At 42.6% G+C, this 22,259-nt stretch overlaps 1 protein-coding gene and 1 non-coding gene across 2 annotated transcripts in view; both read left to right on the top strand.

The window, feature by feature from the left end:
• The window catches only part of IRF4 (interferon regulatory factor 4), a 45,008-nt gene that overhangs the window by 21,347 nt on the left and 1,402 nt on the right, over window positions 1–22,259 (top strand). The window contains exons 4-8 of the mRNA XM_040353635.1: window positions 1,453–1,594; window positions 15,206–15,313; window positions 18,645–18,998; window positions 19,957–20,069; window positions 20,884–22,256. Coding sequence (XP_040209569.1) covers window positions 1,453–1,594; window positions 15,206–15,313; window positions 18,645–18,998; window positions 19,957–20,069; window positions 20,884–21,027 — 861 coding nt within the window. The 3' untranslated portion in view covers window positions 21,028–22,256. The remainder of the gene's footprint in view (window positions 1–1,452; window positions 1,595–15,205; window positions 15,314–18,644; window positions 18,999–19,956; window positions 20,070–20,883; window positions 22,257–22,259) is intronic.
• On the top strand, window positions 4,628–4,746 carry LOC120942055. The gene has a single exon (XR_005749856.1). It is a non-coding gene; the product is annotated as a 5S ribosomal RNA (ribosomal RNA).

Below are 22,259 nucleotides of genomic sequence, written 5' to 3'. Positions count from 1 at the left end.
ACTAAAAATCATGCATGCACCATTATGTTACAAACGTGCACTGGTATGAATGTGCGTTAAAAGTAAACCCCATAATCCCTGTCCCCAACAATATCCTAATTTAATCTCCTAAAGTAACACCCAATGCTATACTAACCCCCTTTAGTGGTATAGCCACCTTATCCTGCAAAACGAGCATCTGGGGTGGAAACCAAGCAAGTCCTGTACCTAAAACTACCAGCTCAGATGCAGGGAATACCTGATCTGTGAAATACCTCTCCTGGAAATCTGCTGCTTCTGATTCCTCCAGTGCTGCTTGCATGAACGAAATCCTAGGCTCTTGGCCATATGATTTCTCCTAAAGGAATGGATTGCCCACTCAAAGCTTTGCTATTGTTGGGTCCCGATGCATAAGGACAAGTGAGAATGGACAGCATGGTGATATTGTGGGGTTGATTTACTAAAACTGGAGAGTGAAAAATATGGTGCAGCTGTGCATGGTAGTCATTCAGCTTCTAACTTCAGCCTGTTCAATTAAAGGTAAAAAAATGTTTCCCTAAATAGCTTCCTTTACCTTAGTGCAGTCCTCCTCCACTTACCTCATCCTTCCATTTTGCTTTTAAACATCCTTATTTCTTCTGAGAAATCCTCACTTCCTGTTCTTCTGTCTGTAACTCCACACAGTAATGCAATGCTTTCTCCCTGGTGTGGAGTGTCATGCTCGCCCCCTCCCTTGAGTGGGAGGGGCGAGCAGGAGAGCCAGGACGCACACTAACACACAGCTCCTTTCTCTATCTGCAACGTAGAGAGCGTCCTGCTCGCCCCCTCAAGGGAGGGGGCGAGCACGACACTCCACACCAGGGAGAAAGCTTTGCATTACTGTGTGGAGTTACAGACAGATGAACAGGAAGTGAGGATTTCTCATAAGAAATAAGGACATTTAAAAGCAAAATCGAAGGATGAGGTATCGTATTTGCCGGCGTATAAGACGACTGGGCGTATAAGAGGACCCCCTAATTTTCCAGGAAAAATGTTTGTTTTCTAGGATATATTCGCCATATAAGACTACGCAGCACGGAGACTGTCACCAGCGTATAAGACGACCCCCGACTTTGGATGCATTTTTTTGCATCCAAAAAGTCGTCTTATACGTTGGAAAATACAGTAAGTTAAGGAGGACTGCACTAAGGTATAGGAAGCTATTTAGGAAAAAATGTTTACCTTTACAACCCCTTTAAGTTTTGACAATAGAAAAAAAAATGGAAGTTGATTGATTTCTATGCAAAGCTGCACCTGATTTTGCTCTCTCCAGTTTTAGTAAATTAACCTCACCGTTTACATTGCCCAGAGAGCACATTATATATATATACCTGTATGTATACACTGTTATTTATAGCAGTCATAATAAACAGTTTTGTTTTCTCATGTGATCTCAGTATAGAATAATATAATCTGCATCTTCCTCTTTGACAGGTGCCACACTTTATGATGTCTCACGAACGGAGCTGGAGGGACTACGCACCAGAACAACCACATCCTGATCTTCCTTACCAATGTGCAAGTGTCCCTTTTGCAGCACGCAGTCACCTATGGCAAAACACTTCCTGTGATAACAGTATGTACCTTGCTTTAACTTCTTTCTTCTTTGCTTGTGTTGATCAGAGAAAGGTAACTGAAGCAAGACAGCCTGTTAGTTACAGTTCACTTGACATTACTGTTTCCTTTAGTGTAGTTCAGTGTTTTTTTTTTTTTATGAAAATAACCCGCAAGATTTTGTTTGGATTGCGGCACCAAAAAAATAAGTAAAACATATTTCTAATAGATTTAGAAAAAATGCAAACCACTATAATATCTGGTCCAAAAACACCCTTTATAGCCTAAGTCCTAATAAATTAGTATTCATAATCATATCCAAAAGCCTGTCGTCTAATATATTGACTTCAGTAGGTTTGGTTTAAAGTTTTTGTAGATAATTTATGCTGGAATAACACCTACATGCAAACCTTACCTGGCTACAACGTTGTATCCTGGCCTAGGCCAACAAGGCCCAGGCCTAGGGCAGCACTTTGTAGGGGGGCAGCACAAAAAGAGTCCCTGCTGGCTTGCGCTACACTGTTAGGCCTTGTACACACGATAGGTTAACCAGAGGACAACGGTCTGAAGGACCGTTTTCATCAGTCCAAACCGATCATGTGTAGGCCCCATAGGTTATTTAATCTTAGGTTAAAAAAATGAGAACTTGCTTTAAAATTTAACCTATGGATTGGTTAGTATGCAAAACCATCAGTTAAAAACCTGTGCATGCTCAGAATCATATTGACACATGCTTGGAAGCATTGAACTTCGTCTTTTTCAGCACGTCGTTGTGTTTTACGTCACCGCGTTCTGACACAATAGTTTTTTAAACTGATGGTGTGTATGCATGACGGACCATCAGTCAGCTTCATAGGTTAACCTAAAGCCTCGTAGACACGGCCGAGGAACTCGACAGGCGAAACACATCGTTTTGCTCGTCGAGTTCCTTGTTAGGCTGTCGAGGATCTCAGCGAGTCAAATTTCTCTATTGCCGTCGAGGAAAAATAAGACATGCTCTCTTTTTGGCTCGACGAGATCCTCCACAATTTCCTCGTCGAAAAGTGTACACACGACCGGTTTCCTCGGCAAAAAAAAAAAACAGCAAGTTTCTTGCTGGTTTTTGCCGAGAAACTCGGTCGTGTGTACGAGGCCTGAGACAATGGTCCTTCAGACCGTTGTCCTCTGGTTAACCTATCGTGTGTACGAGGCCTTAGTCTTATGGGGCGGACTGGGCTGAGAGGCAAATTAGTCTAGCGCCCCCATAAAGCGGCCACACTGCTTCCGGTATGCGGGCAGCTGGCATTCCACCACTGTGGGGGTGGGGGGCGCTGCTTTTGACTGGACTATCATCTTGGACCACAAACCTTCCTCACTGTGCTATATGTTGTCTGCTGCACCATTGGCATGGTTATAGCGTTTTTGTCCTCTCCATAAAATTATCAGAAATTTGTGCTTAAAGTAGAACTATAGGCAACACTTTTTTTCTTTATCGTTACATCACGGGACACAGAGCGGCATTCATTACTATATGGGTTATATGGAGTACCTTCAGGTGTAGACACTGGCAATCTTCAAACAGGAAATGCCCCTCCCTATATAACCCCCTCCCATAGGAGGAGTACCTCAGTTTTTACGCCAGTGTCTTAGGTGTTAGTCATGGTTTAGCTTGCCTCCGCATCCTTGGGATTAGGTGAGCTACCGGTTCTGTCCAAAAAAGCCTGAGCGCTAAAGTGGTCAGTAACCGGACCCCAAACCCTTGGGGTATAGCCCATAATGCTTTCTTTTTAAGAGAGCTGGACCCTGGGCCCAGAACTTAGAAAACCTTTGGGCGCCTAATGTTTTCTGTTTGCCAGGGTGCTGTATGGGCCCAGGACAGTGGATCCTTCATGGAAGAAGAAGGTTCCCAGGGCCTGAAGGTCTAGACATCCCCACGGAGATGGGGGAAGATTGGGCCTCTTGCTTTGCAAAGTCCTGCGGCATGGAGCAGGTAAGTAAGGGGAAAACTTGCGGAACTTGGCTCTTAGCAAGTTTTTTCTGGGAGGTCACAGGGGACATGCCTAAAAGTTATGCATTGCATCTGGCAAACCAGTCACATATCATGAAGATAGGATGGCTCTATATGTTGTTATTCCCCTTAAAAAAGTGACCTCCCTGGTAGTATTGGAAAAGCTGTGAGTGGGGCCTTTTGTGTACAATGTATGTGTGTGTCAGAGAGCTATGCTTACCTGCAAGCCTCCAGGCGATGCTCTATCCAGTCCTCTTCCTCATGCCTGCAAGGCAGGCAGAACGCTGTCCTCCTCGTGTGTTCCAGGCCTGCGGCTGCAGGAACAGAGAGGCCCTTCCTCCCATACACCCCCCCCGTCGGCGGGCACGCGCGCGGCGCGCGTGCACGTGTTTATAGGCGCATTTGGCGCCGTTTTAGCTGGGGGGAAGGGCGGGTCAGTGATTTAAGGAAGGGGCGGCCCTTCCTTGGATACCACAGCTCATTCAATACTATGGTTTGAGGGAGGAAGGACTGGAGTGAAGCACGGGGCGCTGAGGACACACAGTGGCCAGAAAGAATACTACAGTCTTCAGAAGATTGTGGTTTAGCCTAGGAATAGGCTGTTTTTTCTTTTCCATCTCATAGTCTTTTCTTTGGCAATACTACTCAGGGGGATAGAATGTTTTTTCTTGCCTAGATTTAAAAAAAAAAAAAAAAAAAGTGTCATCTGGGGAAGAGGAAACATTTTTTATTCCCCAAACAGGTGTTTGGGCATTTAACTATTTGTAAGTCCCAGGTACCAATAAGTAGCAGGTGTACCTCGGTATTGTACCATGGCATCAAAGAACAAATCAGAGGGTACAAAAGGTGGGGATTCCCCCACAGGGTCTGAGGTCTCGGATAAGAGCTATGCCGCTGCTTTCCCCACTGGGAGCCGTTGGGCCATCGGGATCGGGGGCTGGAGCTGACGCGAGTCAACCCAATCCTAAGATGGTCACGGAGGAGGTGTTACTTACCTCTTTAAATGAGATGCAGAAAAGCATGGGAAAGATGATAGCCGCAGCTATGCGGGGTAGTAAGCGGAATAGAGCCTACGGCCACATCACCCTGAAAGCGCCCGATCTCGTCTGATCTCGGAGGCTAAGCAGGGTCGGGCCTGCTTAGTACCTGGATGGGAGACCGCCTGGGAATACCAGGTGCTGTAGGCTTTTATCTCCGTCACCCGTGCGCGGACCCTCGGAAGAGGAGGTCCTTTCCTCTGGGGAATTGGACGACCTCTTGGACAAGGACCAAGTAGGTTCAGGGATCGATGATCCGGATACAGAGGAGTCTGGGGCAGTCTCCCTGAGGGAGAGCTGGTGGATTCAAGACTTGACGGACTTGGTCCATAAGGCATTCAACCTGCCTATACCAGATCTCCAGGTATCGACGGTTTCAGCTTTGGGCTCACTGAGGGCGCCTCAAAGCAGGGCGGTGTTTCCGATCCATCCTCTATTGGAGGGAGTCTTGTTCCAAGATTGGAACAAACCAGACAAGGTTTTCTTACCACCTAAGAAATTTTCTGTCTTGTATCCTATGGAAGAAAAGTTTTCCAAGAGATGGGCTTCTCCTGCAGTAGACGCAGCCATCTCATGTGTTAACAAATCGTTAACATGCCCTGTAGAAAACATACAGGTTTTCAAGGATCCAGTTGATAAACGCTTGGAAGCACTACTTAAAAACTCCTTCACTGCTGCAGGGGCAGTAGTACAGCCAGCCGTGGCTGCGATTGGAGTCGCTCAAGCTTTATCGGATCAATTTAAGCAAATGCTTGAACTTATTCCTGCCGAGCAGGCAGAAGAATTTTCGGATGTCCCTAAGGCCATTTGTTTTACGGTAGACGCTATCAAGGATTCTATCCAGCAAGCGTCACGTTTATCGTTATCCCTTATCCATATGAGAAGACTCTTATGGTTAAAAAGCTGGGAGGCTGAGCCCCCATGCAAGAAGCTCCTGGTAGGGTTCCCCTTCCATGGAGGTCGGCTCTTCGGAGAAGACCTAGATAAATACATTCAGACCATTTCAAACGGCAAGAGTACTCTCTTGCCAACTAAGAAGAAGGTTCAGGGGCCTGCGTTTAAACGACAGTCCTCCCCTGGACAGGGGCCCTCTAATGCCAAGCAGTATCGACGGCCCCCTGCAAGAACAAACTTCGGCTTCAACAGCAGATCGCAAAGACAGGCTGTTAGAGGCAAGAGGCAGTGGTTTCGCAAACCAGCAAAACCAGCCCCCAAGTCTACCTTATGAAGGGGCGCCCCCACCCACGAAGGTGGGGGGAAGGCTGCGACTCTTTTCGGAGATTTGGGAAGCCAGCATTCCCGACGAGTGGGTACGGTCTTCCGTGGCCACAGGCTACAAGCTAGAGTTCCTAAGGTTTCCTCCTCCTCATTTCCAGGAGTCGAGGATTCCAAACGATCTGGAGAAAGGAGCCGCATTAAGATCGGCTCTAGATCATCTACTTTCCCAGGAAGTAATAGTAGAGGTACCAGTCCTGGAACAGGGACTGGGTTTCTACTCCAACCTATTCATCATCCCAAAGCCCAATGGAGATGTCAGGCCAATTTTGGACCTAAAGATGGTAAATGCATACTTAAAAGTCCGCTCATTTCGGATGGAATCCGTGCGGTCAGCAGCTGCCACACTCCAAAAGGACGACTTCATGGCGTCCATAGACATAAAGGATGCCTACCTTCATGTTCCAATTTATCAGCCACATCAAAGATATCTACGCTTTATGGTGGCTTCGCGTCATTTCCAATTCGTGGCGCTTCCCTTCGGGTTGGCTACGGCCCCCCGCGTGTTCACGAAGGTTCTAGCTCCAATCCTAGCCAAGCTAAGGATTCAAGGGGTCACGATCCTAGCATACCTGGACGACCTCCTAGTCATAGACCACTCGTCTCCCGGCTTGGAGCGAGCAGTGGCCCTCACGGTCCAATACCTCGAGAGGTTCGGCTGGGTCCTAAACCGGGAAAAGTCAGCATTCCAGCCCACAAGGCAATTGGAATATCTCGGCATGAGATTAGACACAGAACAACAAAGAGTGTTCCTACCTCTGAGGAAGGTCGAAGCCATCAAGGTGTTAATCCTACTGGTTCTAAGCAAGAAAGAACCGACTATTCGCCTATGTATGAGACTACTAGGCAAGATGGTGGCTACCTTCGAGGCGGTGCCATACGCCCAGAGCCACACTCGCATCCTGCAGGCAGCCATCCTGTCAGCATGGAGCAGAAGGCCACAGGCCTTGGATATCCCGTTGCCACTCTCATCAAGAATCCGGCAAAGTCTGTGTTGGTGGTTAGACCCTCAGAACCTACTGAAGGGAAGGTCTTTCAGCCCAGTGGCTTGGAAGATAGTGACCACAGACGCCAGCCTGACGGGCTGGGGAGCAATTGTGGAGGGTTCCACTCGCCAAGGTATTTGGGCAAAGCCAGAGAAGCTGTTACCCATCAACATCTTGGAGCTCAGAGCTGTTCGACTAGCCCTCAGGGCTTGGACGTCGAAATTGCAGGGGTTCCCGGTGAGAATTCAATCAGACAATGCCACGGCAGTGGCATACATAAATCACCAAGGGGGAACCAGGAGTCAGGCCGCTCAGAGAGAAGTGAGCTTGATTCTCCTATGGGCAGAGGCTCATGTGCCCTGCATATCGGCAATATACATTCCCGGAGTGGACAACTTTCAGGCGGACTTCTTAAGCCGCCAGACTCTATGGCCGGGGGAATGGTCTCTGCATCCACAGGTCTTTCAAGCACTCTGCCAAAGATGGGGAGTGCCGGACGTGGATATCATGGCATCGAGACTCAACAAGAAGCTAGACAGGTTCATGTCCCGGTCAAGGGATCTGATGGCCTGCGGAACCGATGCTCTGGTTTGCCCTTGGCATCAGTTCAAACTTCTTTATGCGTTTCCCCCGCTCCAGTTACTACCCCGCCTGCTGCGCAGGATCAGGGTGGAGCGCATACCAGTCATCCTGGTAGCTCCAGCATGGCCCAGAAGGGCATGGTACTCACTAATCCTAAGGATGGTAGTGGGAAACCCTTGGACTCTGCCTCTAAGGCCAGACCTGCTATCGCAAGGTCCGATCCTCCACCCTGCCTTACGGCATCTAAATTTGACGGCCTGGAAGCTGAATCCTTGATTCTCAGGGGTAGAGGTCTGTCTCAGAAGGTAATCTCTACCCTAATCAGAGCCAGGAAACCGGTCTCTAGGGTGATTTATCACAGGGTCTGGAAGGCCTATGTAGGCTGGTGTGAGTCCAAGCTATGGCTTCCTCGCAAATTCTCCATTGATAGAGTTTTAAGTTTTCTCCAGCTAGGAGTGGATAAAGGATTGGCATTAAGCACAATCAAAGGACAGATTTCTGCTCTGTCAGTGTGGTTTCAGCGGCCGCTGGCCACCCACTCGCTGGTTAAGACCTTCCTTCAAGGGGTCTTACGTATTAAACCTCCAGTTAAATCCCCGCTTTGTCCGTGGGATTTAAATCTTGTCCTGTCAAGTTTACAGAAACAACCGTTTGAGCCGTTGGCTGAAGTTCCTTTGGTTCTACTGACAAGGAAGTTGGTATTTTTGGTTGCCATAGTTTCCGCAAGAAGAGTTTCGGAACTGGCAGCCTTATCCTGTAAGGAACCATATCTTATATTTCATAAGGACAAGGTCGTTCTCCGCCCTCATCCTTCCTTCCTACCGAAGGTCATATCCAGTTTTCATTTGAACCAGGATTTGGTATTACCATCCTTCTTCCCTAAACCTACTTCCAGAAAGGAAGGGTTGCTGCATACCTTGGATATTGTCAGGGCCATGAAGGCCTATCTTAAAGCTACAGAGAAGATCCGAAAAACAGATGTGCTGTTTATTCTACCGGATGGGCCCAAGAAGGGGCAGGCAGCTGCAAAGTCCACCATTTCTAGGTGGATCAAGCAATTAATCACTCAGGCCTACGGCTTGAAAGGGTTGCCTCCTCCAGTATCATTAAAGGCTCATTCTACTAGAGCCATGGGCGCCTCCTGGGCAGCACACCACCAGATCTCTATGGCTCAAGTTTGCAAGGCGGCAACCTGGTCTTCTGTCCACACATTCACAAAATTCTACAAGTTGGACGTAAGAAGGAATACTGATACTGCCTTCGGGCAGGCAGTGCTGCAAGCTGCAGTTTGAGCCCTCGGATCCCGGGGGCTCCTCTTTTTTTGAGTTAAATTTAAAATGTAAGATTATTTTTCTCAAATAAGTTGGATTTATTATGATTTGAGTATATCTCTAAATTAAATCCTTTTGTCTTGGAGATGTTCTCCCTCCCCTCATTGTAAGCATTGCTTTGGGACATCCTATATAGTAATGAATGCCGCTCTGTGTCCCGTGATGTAACGATAAAGAAAAAGAGATTTTTAATACAGCTTACCTGTAAAATCTTTTTCTTGGAGTACATCACGGGACACAGAGCTCCCACCCCTCTTTTTGAGGACCATTTTGGGAGGCATACTGCTTGCTACAAAACTGAGGTACTCCTCCTATGGGAGGGGGTTATATAGGGAGGGGCATTTCCTGTTTGAAGATTGCCAGTGTCTACACCTGAAGGTACTCCATATAACCCATATAGTAATGAATGCCGCTCTGTGTCCCGTGATGTACTCCAAGAAAAAGATTTTACAGGTAAGCTGTATTAAAAATCTCTTTTTTTCCATTTTGGATAGAGTAAGGGAGTGTTATAGCCCCTGTCAGTTTATTTTTTACCATCCCTGTCCCATTGCAGAAATTTCCCTTCACTTTCTGCCCCATAGCCAAACAGGAAGTGAGAGGAAATCTATGCAAATTAAAGGAATCCATTGCCCCCCAGGCCCTCAGAACTTGTGTCCCCACTTAAAAATTCCAGGGCGGATCTTAAACAGAAAGGGTGTGGCCTTGACAGGAAGGGGAGGGTCATATTTAAATTAGTGGGTGCACGAGTTTAGTCAGGCTTAGGGCAGCACAAAACCTAAATACACTACTGCCTGGCTACATTGGATGTTTTCATCCAATAGCCAGTAATTTCTTTCCTGCTGTGGGTACAGTTTTTTTCTCTGTTGTTTTTGAAACAAAATGCAATACTCAAAAGAAATTGTTTTTAATTTAGCGCTTCCACCTTCTCACATCCCAGCTCTGCCCGAAGTTCAGACTACAGGCTGCCGAAGCCTTAGGTAACACGAATCACAAGAGGAGAAGTCGCCACTCGGAATGGCATTCAACAATGGTTGTCCTTTATTATAGGAACATGTATAACAGCTGTAAAACAGCCATTCTATCAGATATAGTCACTGTTATGCAATGCCACTGTAGTCAGGCAGCAGCAAGTGCTGCATTTGTCGGAATTCATTAGCCACCAGTGGAGACTCCTATGTCCAAACTGTTAGCGTGAATGGACTATCAACTGACTTCTCAAGCTGCATATGGAGGCCTTAACAATGCCAGTGAAGCTTGCCAAAAATCCCCAAAAACTGGTGTATGGATAAAACAAAATACATTCTCCCGCCAGCTCCTCTAACTGACAAAGCTGGTGGTTAGTGTGACTTCTAGCCAACGCTGTCACAGACTGTGGGGTGCATCTAGGCATCTGAAAAAACAGTTTTAGAAAAATTGATATTTGTAGCAAATATGTCGGGGTGAAATGGTTTCTGAAACAAGAGGACACAGAACTTTGAGGAACCATCTTCCTTCATGTAGTGTCCACTTCTATGTGGGGGGTTAAATGTGTCATCATTAGCTACACAATAAGGTCTTCTTTTATATGGTGCAAGGTACAGTAGGATGATACAACTTACTAAGTATAGCACAGGATTGAATACCTAGGGCCAGATTCTCAAAGGACTTACGACGGCGTATCTCCATGTACGCCGTCGTAAGTCCGAAAGTGCGCCGTCGTATCTATGCGACTGATTCATAGAATTAGTTACGCTTGAATCCGGCCTAGATACGAGCGGCGTAAGTCTCCTACGCCGTTGTATCTTGGGGTGCATATTTCCGCTGGCCGCTAGGGGCGCTTCCGTATATTTACGCGTTGAATATGCAAATGAGCTAGATACGCCGATTCACGAACGTACTTGCGCCTGTTTACGTAAGGCATACGACCGGCGTAACTTTACCCCTCATAAAGCAGGGGTAAGTCATGTTAAGGTATGGAAGTCGGAAACGTCGGAACAGCGTCGTATTTTACGTCGTTTGCGTAAGTCGTACGTGAATGGGGCTGGGCGTAGGTTACGTTCACGTCGACTAAGCATTGAGCCGGCGTAATTTACGGAGAAAATTCGACGTGTTACTGAGCATGCGCACGCATGCGCCGTTCGTAAGGGGCGTCATTTACGTGGGGTCACAATTCATTACCATACAACACGCCCCCTACCAGCCTACTTTGAATTACGCAAGCTTACGCCGGCCCATTTAACTTAGGGCGCAAGTTCTTTGTGAATACGTTACTCGCCTCTTTAAGTTACGGCGGCGTAGCATATATGAGATGCGCTACGCCCGCCTTAACTTACGCCATTCTCTCTGAATCTGGCCCCTAAAGTCAATCCCATCAGATGATTTCCCCTCTATTCCTGTTCCAGTGACAACTCAAAATTTTAGTTTTTTCCTCACTTTCAGTCTTGGGAACAATGGTCACAAAGACAAATAGTGAGGGTAAATATCCTCACTACAGACACAGACAGCAAAAAACTAAAAAAAAATGAAAGGGGGCTCTAATACTTTTTTACTCTATCCAGAACACTTTATATACACTTTAATGACCTCAATATAACATTTTAGAATACAGTGGTTTTTATGTTCTCTAAAGTGGAACTAGATGAAAAAACTGATAAAATAAGATGACACTTTGTATGACTTCACTGGTGTTCATAAGAGGAATCACTGAACTGAATAAAATAGAAACTTAACTGCCTGGAAATCAGTAGATGTGGTTGGTTGATGGACAGTTATCTCTTTCTTTGCTTTGCCAGAGGCCGTGTTAAAATGTTAACAGTAAAAAAAAAAAAAAAAAAACGCAACAAAAAGTTTAATTACTGTATATATGTACAAGCTTTTTATTAATTTAATTAGTATAATTTCACACTAACATGTGTCAGACATTACATTGTATATTAATTAAAAAATGTTTATGAAAAAAAAATGCATTTTAAGGTGTTACTAAACCCACAACAGTGAAATCGGTCCATAGTCGGCTCATGATGGAGGAATGAGGGAAGGGATCCCCAATAAAATGTCTGTAATTTGTTTAATAGGAAATACAGCTTTCTGCTTGTTGTAGCCACTTATTGTGTTTACACTTCTGTGTTTAACATGTCTATTTGTTAAACATTAAAGTGTTACTAAACCCACAACAGTAAAATCAGTCTGTGTATGCAGTAAAGCATGCTGGTTATACTCACTGTGGAACTTAAGGGTTAAATCCTCTGCATTGTGTAAAAAGGTTGTTTGATCCTGTCTTCTCTGACCACCTCCTCCTATCCACGGCAGAGCCAGAGGACAGGCTGCACATGCTCAGTTTGGTGTGTATTGCTAGAGAGTTTTTTTTTCTTGGGGGGGGGGGTGCATGTGATCAGCACAGGGCCAATCAGCACTGTCCAGATAGAGGGTCAGGGGTCCTGTATCCTGATAGGACAGTTAGTGCAAAATGAAAACTCCTCCTACAAGCTTTAACCACACACTCATAGAAGTCACAAGACTGCTATATTCTGCTGATGAGAAAAGGTATTTAGCAGTTTATATTTACTAAAATAATATCATTTCCATGTTCTGTGTACTGTGGGAGACAAGATATGGTGAATGCAGGGTCCTGGGTTTAGAAACACCTTAAGGCACTGGTTCTCAACCTGGGGGTCGGGACCCCCTTGGTGGTCGAATGATGATTTGCCAGGGGTCACCAAATCCTGGCCTGTTTCTGAAGCCCACACCGCTCTCCCAGCCTTTTCTCGGCTGCCCAGCTGGGCTGTTCCTAGAGCCCGCGGCCACCCACTCAGCCTCTTTGCAGCCACCCATTCAGTTCATGGCATGGCTGGGGGCAGAGACTAAAAGTCAGCTGACTGGTGAGGAAAGTGAAGTGGGAGGGGCTGAAGGAGACCCTATCTCCTGATTTCAGCATAGGTGTCACTGCTGCGAGACACCACTGTAGTACGGGTTTCACGCTACGAAAATAATTTTACTGTCAGGGGTCCCCACAATTTGTGAAATGTTATCAAGGGGTCACGACACTAGAAAGGTTGAGAACCACTGCCTTAAGGCATTATAATGATGAAAAACTGTATTATCAATAACGTTGACAGGATAATTGATCCAATAATTATTTGTATCATAGCATGAAGGGTGATATGGTTAAGAAAACAGTCAAGAAGAATATACTAGATATATATTGGTTAACAACATTCTAGTATATAGTATACTGGTCATGTATTTATTACTGCAGAATGTATTCTTCTGTTCATTGCTGTGCATAATATGCTTATCATTGCTGAGTATGCCAACTTGGTCACTGCAACTTTCTAAATGTTAAATAAAACATAGGGCCCAGCACTCTTTTTCCTGCAGTAGAATTAAAATGTTTTCTGATAACCATATGTACACATAACAATAGTAGTTTCTATATAAATTCCTTTTTATTTCATATACAGTGTGTATGTATATATATATATATATATATACTGGCAGGAACAAAGATTGGGACAAATTATAATACTGCTGGGGGTGCATCAATAGATTCAACAATTGTTTTTCTATTTAAACACATGTTAAACCACATGTATAATAATGGATAACTCTTGTATTCCTTTGAGTGCTATAGTTTATTCTTTAAACTTACATTTATGTGATTTATGTGATTTAAAAAAATAAAAATTATTTTACCGAATTGCATGTATTGACCCAGAATAATTATCAGGGTATTCTACTGTCTTTGCATTTCTGCCCAAAAAAAAAAAAAATTAATAATTAAAAGAGTGGAATATTTTCCACAATAGGTAATTTTCCAGGTACTATGAATACTAAGATAACAAAAGCTTTGACCTGCTGTGGAATGTTGGATGTATGAGGAGGATGTAAGTTAAATGAGGATACCTAATTATTCTCGTACCAAAAGGTTCCCAGGGCTTAGGTATTAAACGTCTATACTAAACTCATTTTGTTCCAACACTTAATTGGGAGACTCTTAGATTCCTTTTGTCCCTTCTCAACATAACCTTAAAACAAATCTAAAAATATGGGTTTGCACTGGAACAGGAAGGGAGAAATCTTCCAAAGGGGACACTTGTTCCAGTGAAAACAGTCTAATGCTGCGTACACACGATCGGATTTTCCGTCGCAAAAACCTTGGATGGTTTTTCCGACGGAATTCCGCTCAAGCTTGGCTTGCATACACATGGTCACACAAAAGTTCTCTGAACTTTCGTCTGTCAAGAACGCGGTGACATACAACACTACGGCGAGCCGAGAAAATGAAGTTCAATGCTTCCGAGCATGCGTCAAATTGTTTTCGAGCATGTGTCGGAATTTTGCGTGTTGGAATTGCTACAGACGATCAGATTTTCCAATAGGAATTTTTTCTGTTGGAAAATTTGAGAACCAGCTCTCAATCTTTTGCTGGCGGAAATTCCGACAGCAAAAGTCCGATGGAGCATAAACACTGTCGGAATTTCCGTTCAACAGCTGACATTGAACTTTTGCTGTCGGAATTTCCGATTGTGTGTATGGGGCATAAGAGGGCATTTACCTAATTTTGGAGCGATTTCTTCTCACTTAAGGAAAATCAGTGGGTAACAGAAGACAATAAAACATATTTTTTTTTTTTTTTTTTTTTTACACATTCCCTACTCTATTTAAAAAGAATAGCAGAAGTTTTGGCTTCACAAATGCATGCATTAACACTAAGGCCTCGTACACACGACCGAGTTTCTCTGCAAAAACCAGCAAGAAACTTGCTGTTTTTTTTTTTTTTGCCGAGGAAACCGGTTGTGTGTACACTTTTCGACGAGGAAACTGTCGAGGATCTCGTCGAGCCAAAAAGAGAGCATGTCTTCTTTTTCCTCGACGGCAATGGTGAAATTTGGCTCGCCGAGATCCTCGACAGCCTAACAAGGAACTCGACAAGCAAACGATGTGTTTCGCCCGTCGAGTTTCTCGGTCGTGTGTACAAGGCATAACACATAAACATTAAACATACTAACTTCAATACAGTCTCTCAAGTCCAAATGTAATGCCCCTTTTCTATATGAACATTGATTGATTTGCAGCAGAGAACTAGGAATTCACAACTGAGTTTACATAATTCTGGGGCCCTCTGTCAAACAGAGAAATTAGTCATAGATTTATTGTCAAGCGAACTGATGCATACTGACATTGCTAAATTTGGTCTGGGCATCTAAGCTTCAAAAACCTCTGGTCAGGAAAGGTTTAAAAGGGTATAATTGGAACTCAAGACATTGAAATATATAGTAAGATTTCCTATGTAATCCACAGCACACATTCCATCATGTAAATGATGTGCACATTGGTCTAAGCACTATGCAATGTGCATTGGTTTCTGTTTTTTTCATGTACTTATGCGCAATGTTTACCATAGAAGTGAAATACATTAATGAGCATTGTCAATATTCTTATTTTCTTTTAAAACAGGCTATCAAGTTACAGGATCTTTTTATGCATGTCCGCCAACAGAGTCACAAACTCCAGGACTTCCAATGGAACCAAGTATACGGACAGGAGAGGCTCTTGCGTTATCAGGTGAGTAGCTCAGTCTACTGTAGGTGTAATAATCTGTTCTAATAATTTCTGTTTGCCTTGACAAAAAAGCTGAAATAAAGAGACTGATGTTTTGTTACTTTTGTTTTTTAACTATAAGGAAGTGAACCAAAGCCAGTGTTGAATGTATTTACAAAGTATATAACCACATGGCAAAAACAAATAAGGCTCAGTTCTAAAGCTAACACTCCAGAATAAAGATGTTATGTTAAAAAAAATGAACAATTATTTTCAACAGTATTCAATGAAATATTAAAATCACAATAATGTGCCAGGCAACAATGTCACATTTTCCCTCTCCTACGCCTCTTAGAATCCCGACCTGCCTTTTCAAGGTGTAAATATAAGGTGCAAAACTATTAAAATTGCTGCTTTCGGAGATGACCTGCTCCTATACATTTCTCACACAGAGAACCCCCCCCCCCCACTATTTCTTTGTTTCTGGACAAATTATCTTATGTTTACCACATGAAATGGGTTAGGGCCTCTTTAAGAATGGAATCACAGGTTCAAAAATTCTTTAATATTTGGATCTTTCATTCAAAACCTGCCTGTGCACAGCCTAATAATTTGGCCTAATCTCAGGCTATTCTAATAATTTAGATAAATCTAAGGCACTCTACCTAACCAACTGTCATAAGCCACCTTGGAGAAATATTTACCCTTTATTTGGTGTAGAAAAAGCACAGTGGCTAAGTGCACTTCCACCTAACAGCACTAGGGTCATTGATTCAAATCCCAACTACGGTGCTACCTGCACAGAGTTTGCATGTTCTCCCTGTGTTGGCGTGGGTTTCTTCCAGGTACTCTGGTTTCCTCCCACACTCAAAAGACATGCTGGTAGGTTAGTTGACTCCTGTCTAAATTGGCCATACTATTTGTATGCATGAATGTGAGTTAGTGACCTTAGATTGTGCGCTCCTTGACAGCAGTGACTGACTTGAATGTATGATTATATGTAAAGCACTGCAAAAATTGGTATACAATAGGAGAGGTAACTGTCAGCGCAGATACAAAGTACATGTATGGGTAGGAGTATGGTGATTAGTCCATTGGAAATAGTAGTAACAGGCAGTTCAATGGTTAAAAATGCAGGTGATGTGGCTGTTCAATTGCGGCTGCTGTCCTCAGAGAGCTGACTCTGTGGTAAACAAAAAAGGGGTAGAGAAAGGAAGCGCCACCTAAGTGCAGTATTAAAGAGGTTCTTTTAATGACACATTGTACGAAACACACTTACAAGAAGGTAAGGAAAGAAGGCTCATCTGTAACATCCTGTAGTCCTCGTCCCGGATCCATGGGCTGCTTTAGAAGTGAAGAAAGCAGAATGTGTGGAGTCTTCAGGCCTGTCCTGTGGCCTTCAGGATGAAGTCTGTTCCAGCCTCACAGGTCACGTGACAGGTCACGTGATTACTTCCAAGGAACACTTCCGGGAGGAGGGTCAGACAGGGAGAACAAAGGCTTTGTTCTCCCTGTCTGACCCTCCTCCCGGAAAGAACCTCTTTAATACTGCACTTAGGTGGCGCTTCCTTTCTCTACCCCTTTACTGCAAAAATTGACGGTGCTATATGAACCTGTAATAAATTACATTGGGGTATCTTTACCAAAAAAAAACTATAACCTATACAAAGTTATAATTCTTTCCCTGCTATACTCTATAAAAGCATCCCTCTTGACCTGAACGCACTAATATATTTCCTATATGGGCAGAATAATTAAAAATGGTAGCTTTTCCTAAACGTTTTTATGTCATACAGATCCTCTCTCTATTCCCCAAACATTCCAATATATAATATGTTTTGAGAGTTTATCTGGGGCAGCAGGAAAGCAACCATAGGTTTACGTACCTTACAACAACCTTCTAGTAATGGAGGCCTTAACTTTACCAACCTAGGACCATATAACTTGGCATCCCTAACTAGATACATAAGGGATTGGATTTAAAATACCTTGCTGTATATGGACCGAACTTGATCAAAACATGACCCTTTGGTAATAACTTATGATATGTTCTCCATATACATAAAGAACTCCTGTCTATCGAGGTGTCAACAAATCCCCTCTTGTACTCCATGTGGTTGGCATAGCACATTAAATTTGCATGCTCTGTCTGCTAAAAGGCCACGTATCTCTTTTTGTTCCTTTTATGGAACAACTCGGACCTCCTGAAGTTCTTCGGACTCCCTCACGTGCTATAAAATTCCTGGTAGATGTTGACAACCAGCAACAACTACTTCCTACTAATACAGCTCTAGGGAAGTTCCAATGGTTATCTAGCAACTAATTAATTTTTCTATGAATAAAATCTTTCATAATGTCTATCATTAAAAAAAAATTATCTGAAAGACTGTAAAACGTATTGGATACGCTCCTAGGATACCCTACTAAAAAGCAATCTCTACTTTATATTTTATACAGCTGGCCTTAACAAATGGATCAAAAATTCCCCCCAGCCTTAAGTTAATATTCTTCTGAAATCCTTACATTGTCTTGAGGAAAGATTAAAGCTACAATGTACCACAAAATTATGCTTTGGCTGTTCCATTATTCTTATGTGTCTCCACATTGCTCTTACCTTTTGGGCCTGAGCCCCTTTTCCTGCTGCCTGAAATGTGGGCATCTAAATGTGGACTTGTTGTATGGTTTTGAGCATGGCCCAAGATTAAACATGTTTTGCACTCTGTAGATAATTATGCTACCACATATCTAGCAAACTATTTACCTTTAACCCCTAAATGGGCAGTTTTGGCCTATTCAAAACATTTTAAAGGGCTGTAAGCAATTCCTCATTGTCTTATCTCTCATAGCACAGAAAGCTGATATACCCAGAATCCCCCACTATTTCTTTGTTTCTGGACATGTTATGTTTTACACATGAAATGGATGAAGGCCTCTTTAACTAAGAAATTACAGGTTTAAAATACTTTGATATCTGGGAGTCTTTCATTCAAAACCTGCCTGTGAACGCCCAACAATCCATAGCTCAAAGTTTCCAAAATATCCAATGGTACCAAACTAGACTGTTGACCTGCTATATTGACCAACCAATTTATACTCCACTTTCCATTTAAATCAAACCATATTTCCTAATCCAACAACCGAGGCCTTTCCCTTTATTTTCGAATTGCAAGACTGACCGCCATCCATGCAGATGCTTTTATCTGTAAGCTGGACATAATCTTTTAAGATTATGATACAACAAGGTTCTTAAATTATTATAAGAAACAAATGTAACCACTAAGCATCTACATCTCTATTGTATACTGTAAAATTCCTGTGTTTTACAAGCTAATGTACTGTATATTTTCTTACTTAGACTGCCGCCTTCATATCAGCTTATATTACCGTGACACCCTGGTTGGTGAGCGAATTACAGCAAACCCAGAAGGCTGTAGAATTGCACATGGACAGTGCTATGAAACAAGTCGCTTGGATCAAGTCCTATTCCCTTACCCTGAAGACAACGGCCTGCGGAAAAACATTGAGAAGCTTTTGAGTCATTTGGAGCGTGGTGTCATTCTGTGGATGGCTCATGATGGAATGTATGCCAAGAGACTGTGCCAGAGCAGAATATACTGGGAGGGCCCTTTATCCATGTACAGTGATCGGCCCAATAAGCTAGAACGGGACTTGCCCTGCAAACTATTTGATACACAACAGTTTATAACAGGTATTTTAAAATCTTTAAAAGGTGTAGAACTATATAGATTTTGTAAAGACAGGCTTGTCACGTGGCATAATTCAAAGCCGCAGTATTTATTGCCATAGCGGCCAACATTAGGGAGATAACACGTTCAGTATGCATGAATGCAACTTTGGCCTTTAGTTTCAACTGCAAAACAACCACAGTTGGGATAAATTGTTTTATTTCTTTTGTCCATGCATTGCCAGGATTTCAGTAAACAATTTTTTATTTTTTTTTATAAATTCTTAGCAGGGTATCTAAACCCTAAGGGTAATAGGGTTTTGGAGACAGTTATGTGGACACGTGTTGAGAGGTTTTTGTTACCCCTATAGAAGCTAGAGAGAAACAATATTGGACAATAGAGTCTTGCTTTAAATTTCCTCATCAACACTGAGAAAACAAATGGGCCAAGAGCACTCGTTGTACTTTTCTTTGGCCACTGATTGTATTTCAATGCATTCTGTAGATGTTTCGAAACCTTTGACAGCTTGTAGAATTAGCGTGGATCAAACAAACGTCCCTATGACACTACCTTAAAAGGGAAATTCTGCAGGTCTTTCTCTAAAGGCGGAGTTGTCAATTTATGAGTTTAATAAAAATTGTTGGTCTGCGGCACTTAAATGGTGTTTCTGTCTTTCTGTTTGCATCTTGTTTCTAGTGTTCACCTCTAGCTCTTGGAAGGCAGCCACAAGTTTGAAGCATACCTTTAATAGATTTTGCCTTGGATTGCACATTGAAATTGAATTGCATTGTAATTGGACTTTTAGCTGTTTTGTACAAAGACATAGCCTTATGGTCTTAACCCTTTATGTGCCATAAATACCTTTTCACTCTGGTCTTTCTTTAAAGCAATCACTTTACTTGTATCTGGTATACAAATCACTGATGCTGTTTTAAATTATTGGCACACATTTTATTTATTAACACTTTATACTTTCACCAGAACTGCAGGCGTTTGCTCACCATGGTCGTCCTGTTCCAAGATTTCAAATTGTTCTGTGTTTTGGAGAAGAATTTCCAGACCCACAAAGAGGAAGGAAATTAATTACGGCTCATGTGAGTACTCTTGTGGTTTTCTTAACCTCTCTGTGATGTTTGTCACGTTTTCCTTTTTGACGTATATAACTATTAAGCTAGAAACCATGTTTTTCCTATTTTTAGCTCCTCAGTTTGGAAACAGCAACGAAATATGAGAAACAATGGGATTGATTTACTTAAGGTAAATAGGCTGTTCACTTTGCAAGTAAATTTTTCCCAGAGCTTGGTGAATGTGGTGAAATTCCACTTTACAAAGAAAACCCAATCGCATAGAAAAAAATTATAATCTTGCATGCCCATGGTTGGATTATGGATGTCAGCAAAGCTTCAGTCTCATTCTCTATGCATGGGGAAATATTACCTTTCAATGGGAACAGTCTATTTGCCTTTAGTAAATCAAACCCAATGTGTTGCTCCAGGTCAGCCCAAGCTTGCCCTCTGTCACCAGATGCTCATCCAGCTCACTTGTTAACAGCCAACTATACAAGAAAATGATATGACTACACGGACTTTTTTCTTTATTCACAAAAAGAGGACACACAAAATGAATGGAGAAATCTGACATGTTTCATGCTCATAGGCACTTTATCATAGAGTACATGATTACATGATTAAGTGCCTGTGAGCATAACATGTGCAGGGTTCTCCTTTCATCCTTGTGTACAATTTTTATGAAAGAATGAAGAAGAGTTTGGTCATAGCTGTTGTACAATTATCTGATTTTCTTTTATTAAGCAATCTTAATATATGTAAAATATGGACATATAACTATAATCGCAGTAAGTTTCATTTGTTTTACTCTATGACCATAGTGTTTTACTTTGTTTTCCAGGTTGAGCCAGTAGTTGCAAGACAACTAGTTAGCTTTACTGAACAAAATGGAGGACATTTCATGAGAGGATATGAGTATTCAGATCTTATTAGCAGCTCTGAAGACTATCACCGGCCAATTCGCCATGTCCCTCTCCCAGAATGAAGGCCTATATTTAACAATGTGTATGTCCTATGCCCTCATCAACTAAACCGACAAGCCTCATGAGAATGCTATCATTGTTGAACTGCAATAACAGATGTAATAGGTAATAGACATATGGAAGGATTTAATTCCTTCTAGGGGATGTTCTTATAAAAGAAACATGCTGCATCTCTAGAGTACCTGAGATCACAGATCAGTATTTTAAATACATATTTTTGTAATGAAATGTTAAATTGTGGTAAACTGAACAATAACTATCAGGAGGATATAACCTGTTTCATGACTTATCAAAAATGGTCTTAGTGATGGATTTGTTCCTATGTGTCCTCAGTGGTGTGACCACACTGTGAGCACCTTCAATTTTGGGGGGGGGGGGGGGGATTTTGAAAATGCCAGTTCCCTGGCTGTCATGATGATCCAGTGGCTAAAAACATTCTGCATTGCTGACCTGGAACAAGTATGCAGATTAGGAGCACTGACTTTACTCAGATTTTCCTGATCTAAATTCAAGGTATTTATGCCAGAGACAGGCAGTCAACTAGCAGTTTTGGAGGTCAGAAATTGTATTTTCTAACCTCAATAATTTGGTTCAATTTAGAGATTCCATTTTCTATAGTGTGTTAATATATGGTAGTGTGTTATATATGTGTTGTCAATTACGTTTCAGTAATTGGTCAGTGCTACAAGCACTTCTAAAATGTTATACCTTTTATACTGTATGTTTAAGTACCATCAAGTTATGTTAGTTGGCTAGAACATTTCTTTGATCTAGTTAATAGAGTGACAAATCAACTTCAGAAAATATAGTTGTAGTTACATTGAGAACACTCCTTGTATCCCTATAGCATTGGCTTAAGCCCAAACACACACAATAAATCCCAGGAGCATAACTATAAATCACCCATAGCAAAAATTTGATTGGGCTACTTGGAAACCTAGCTCTCTGGTAGCCATCACTTTGCACTGGTGTTCATTGTAATGTACTGCATCTCGAATACCGTCACTTCCAGCTACTTCTGGTCACTGATAAACATCTTTGCTTACATTGGCAGTCAGTATAAAACTTCCCTGTTATTACAAAGGGCTCAGCACTAAAAAAAAATCCCTGTTAGTGCATTAGTGGCCATTGAAACATGGTATCTGTTTGCACTGACTATCAGTCTAAGTCTCTTTTATGCTTTGGTAGACAGTGCAATCACATCCATGTTGGCTATGTTTACCATTGGTAAGTC

The sequence above is a fragment of the Rana temporaria genome, chromosome 5, assembly GCF_905171775.1.
Source record: "Rana temporaria chromosome 5, aRanTem1.1, whole genome shotgun sequence".
Taxonomy (NCBI): Eukaryota; Metazoa; Chordata; class Amphibia; order Anura; family Ranidae; genus Rana; species Rana temporaria.
Note: the sequence above shows the minus strand (reverse complement) of the source record. Positions and strands in the feature narration are given on the sequence as shown.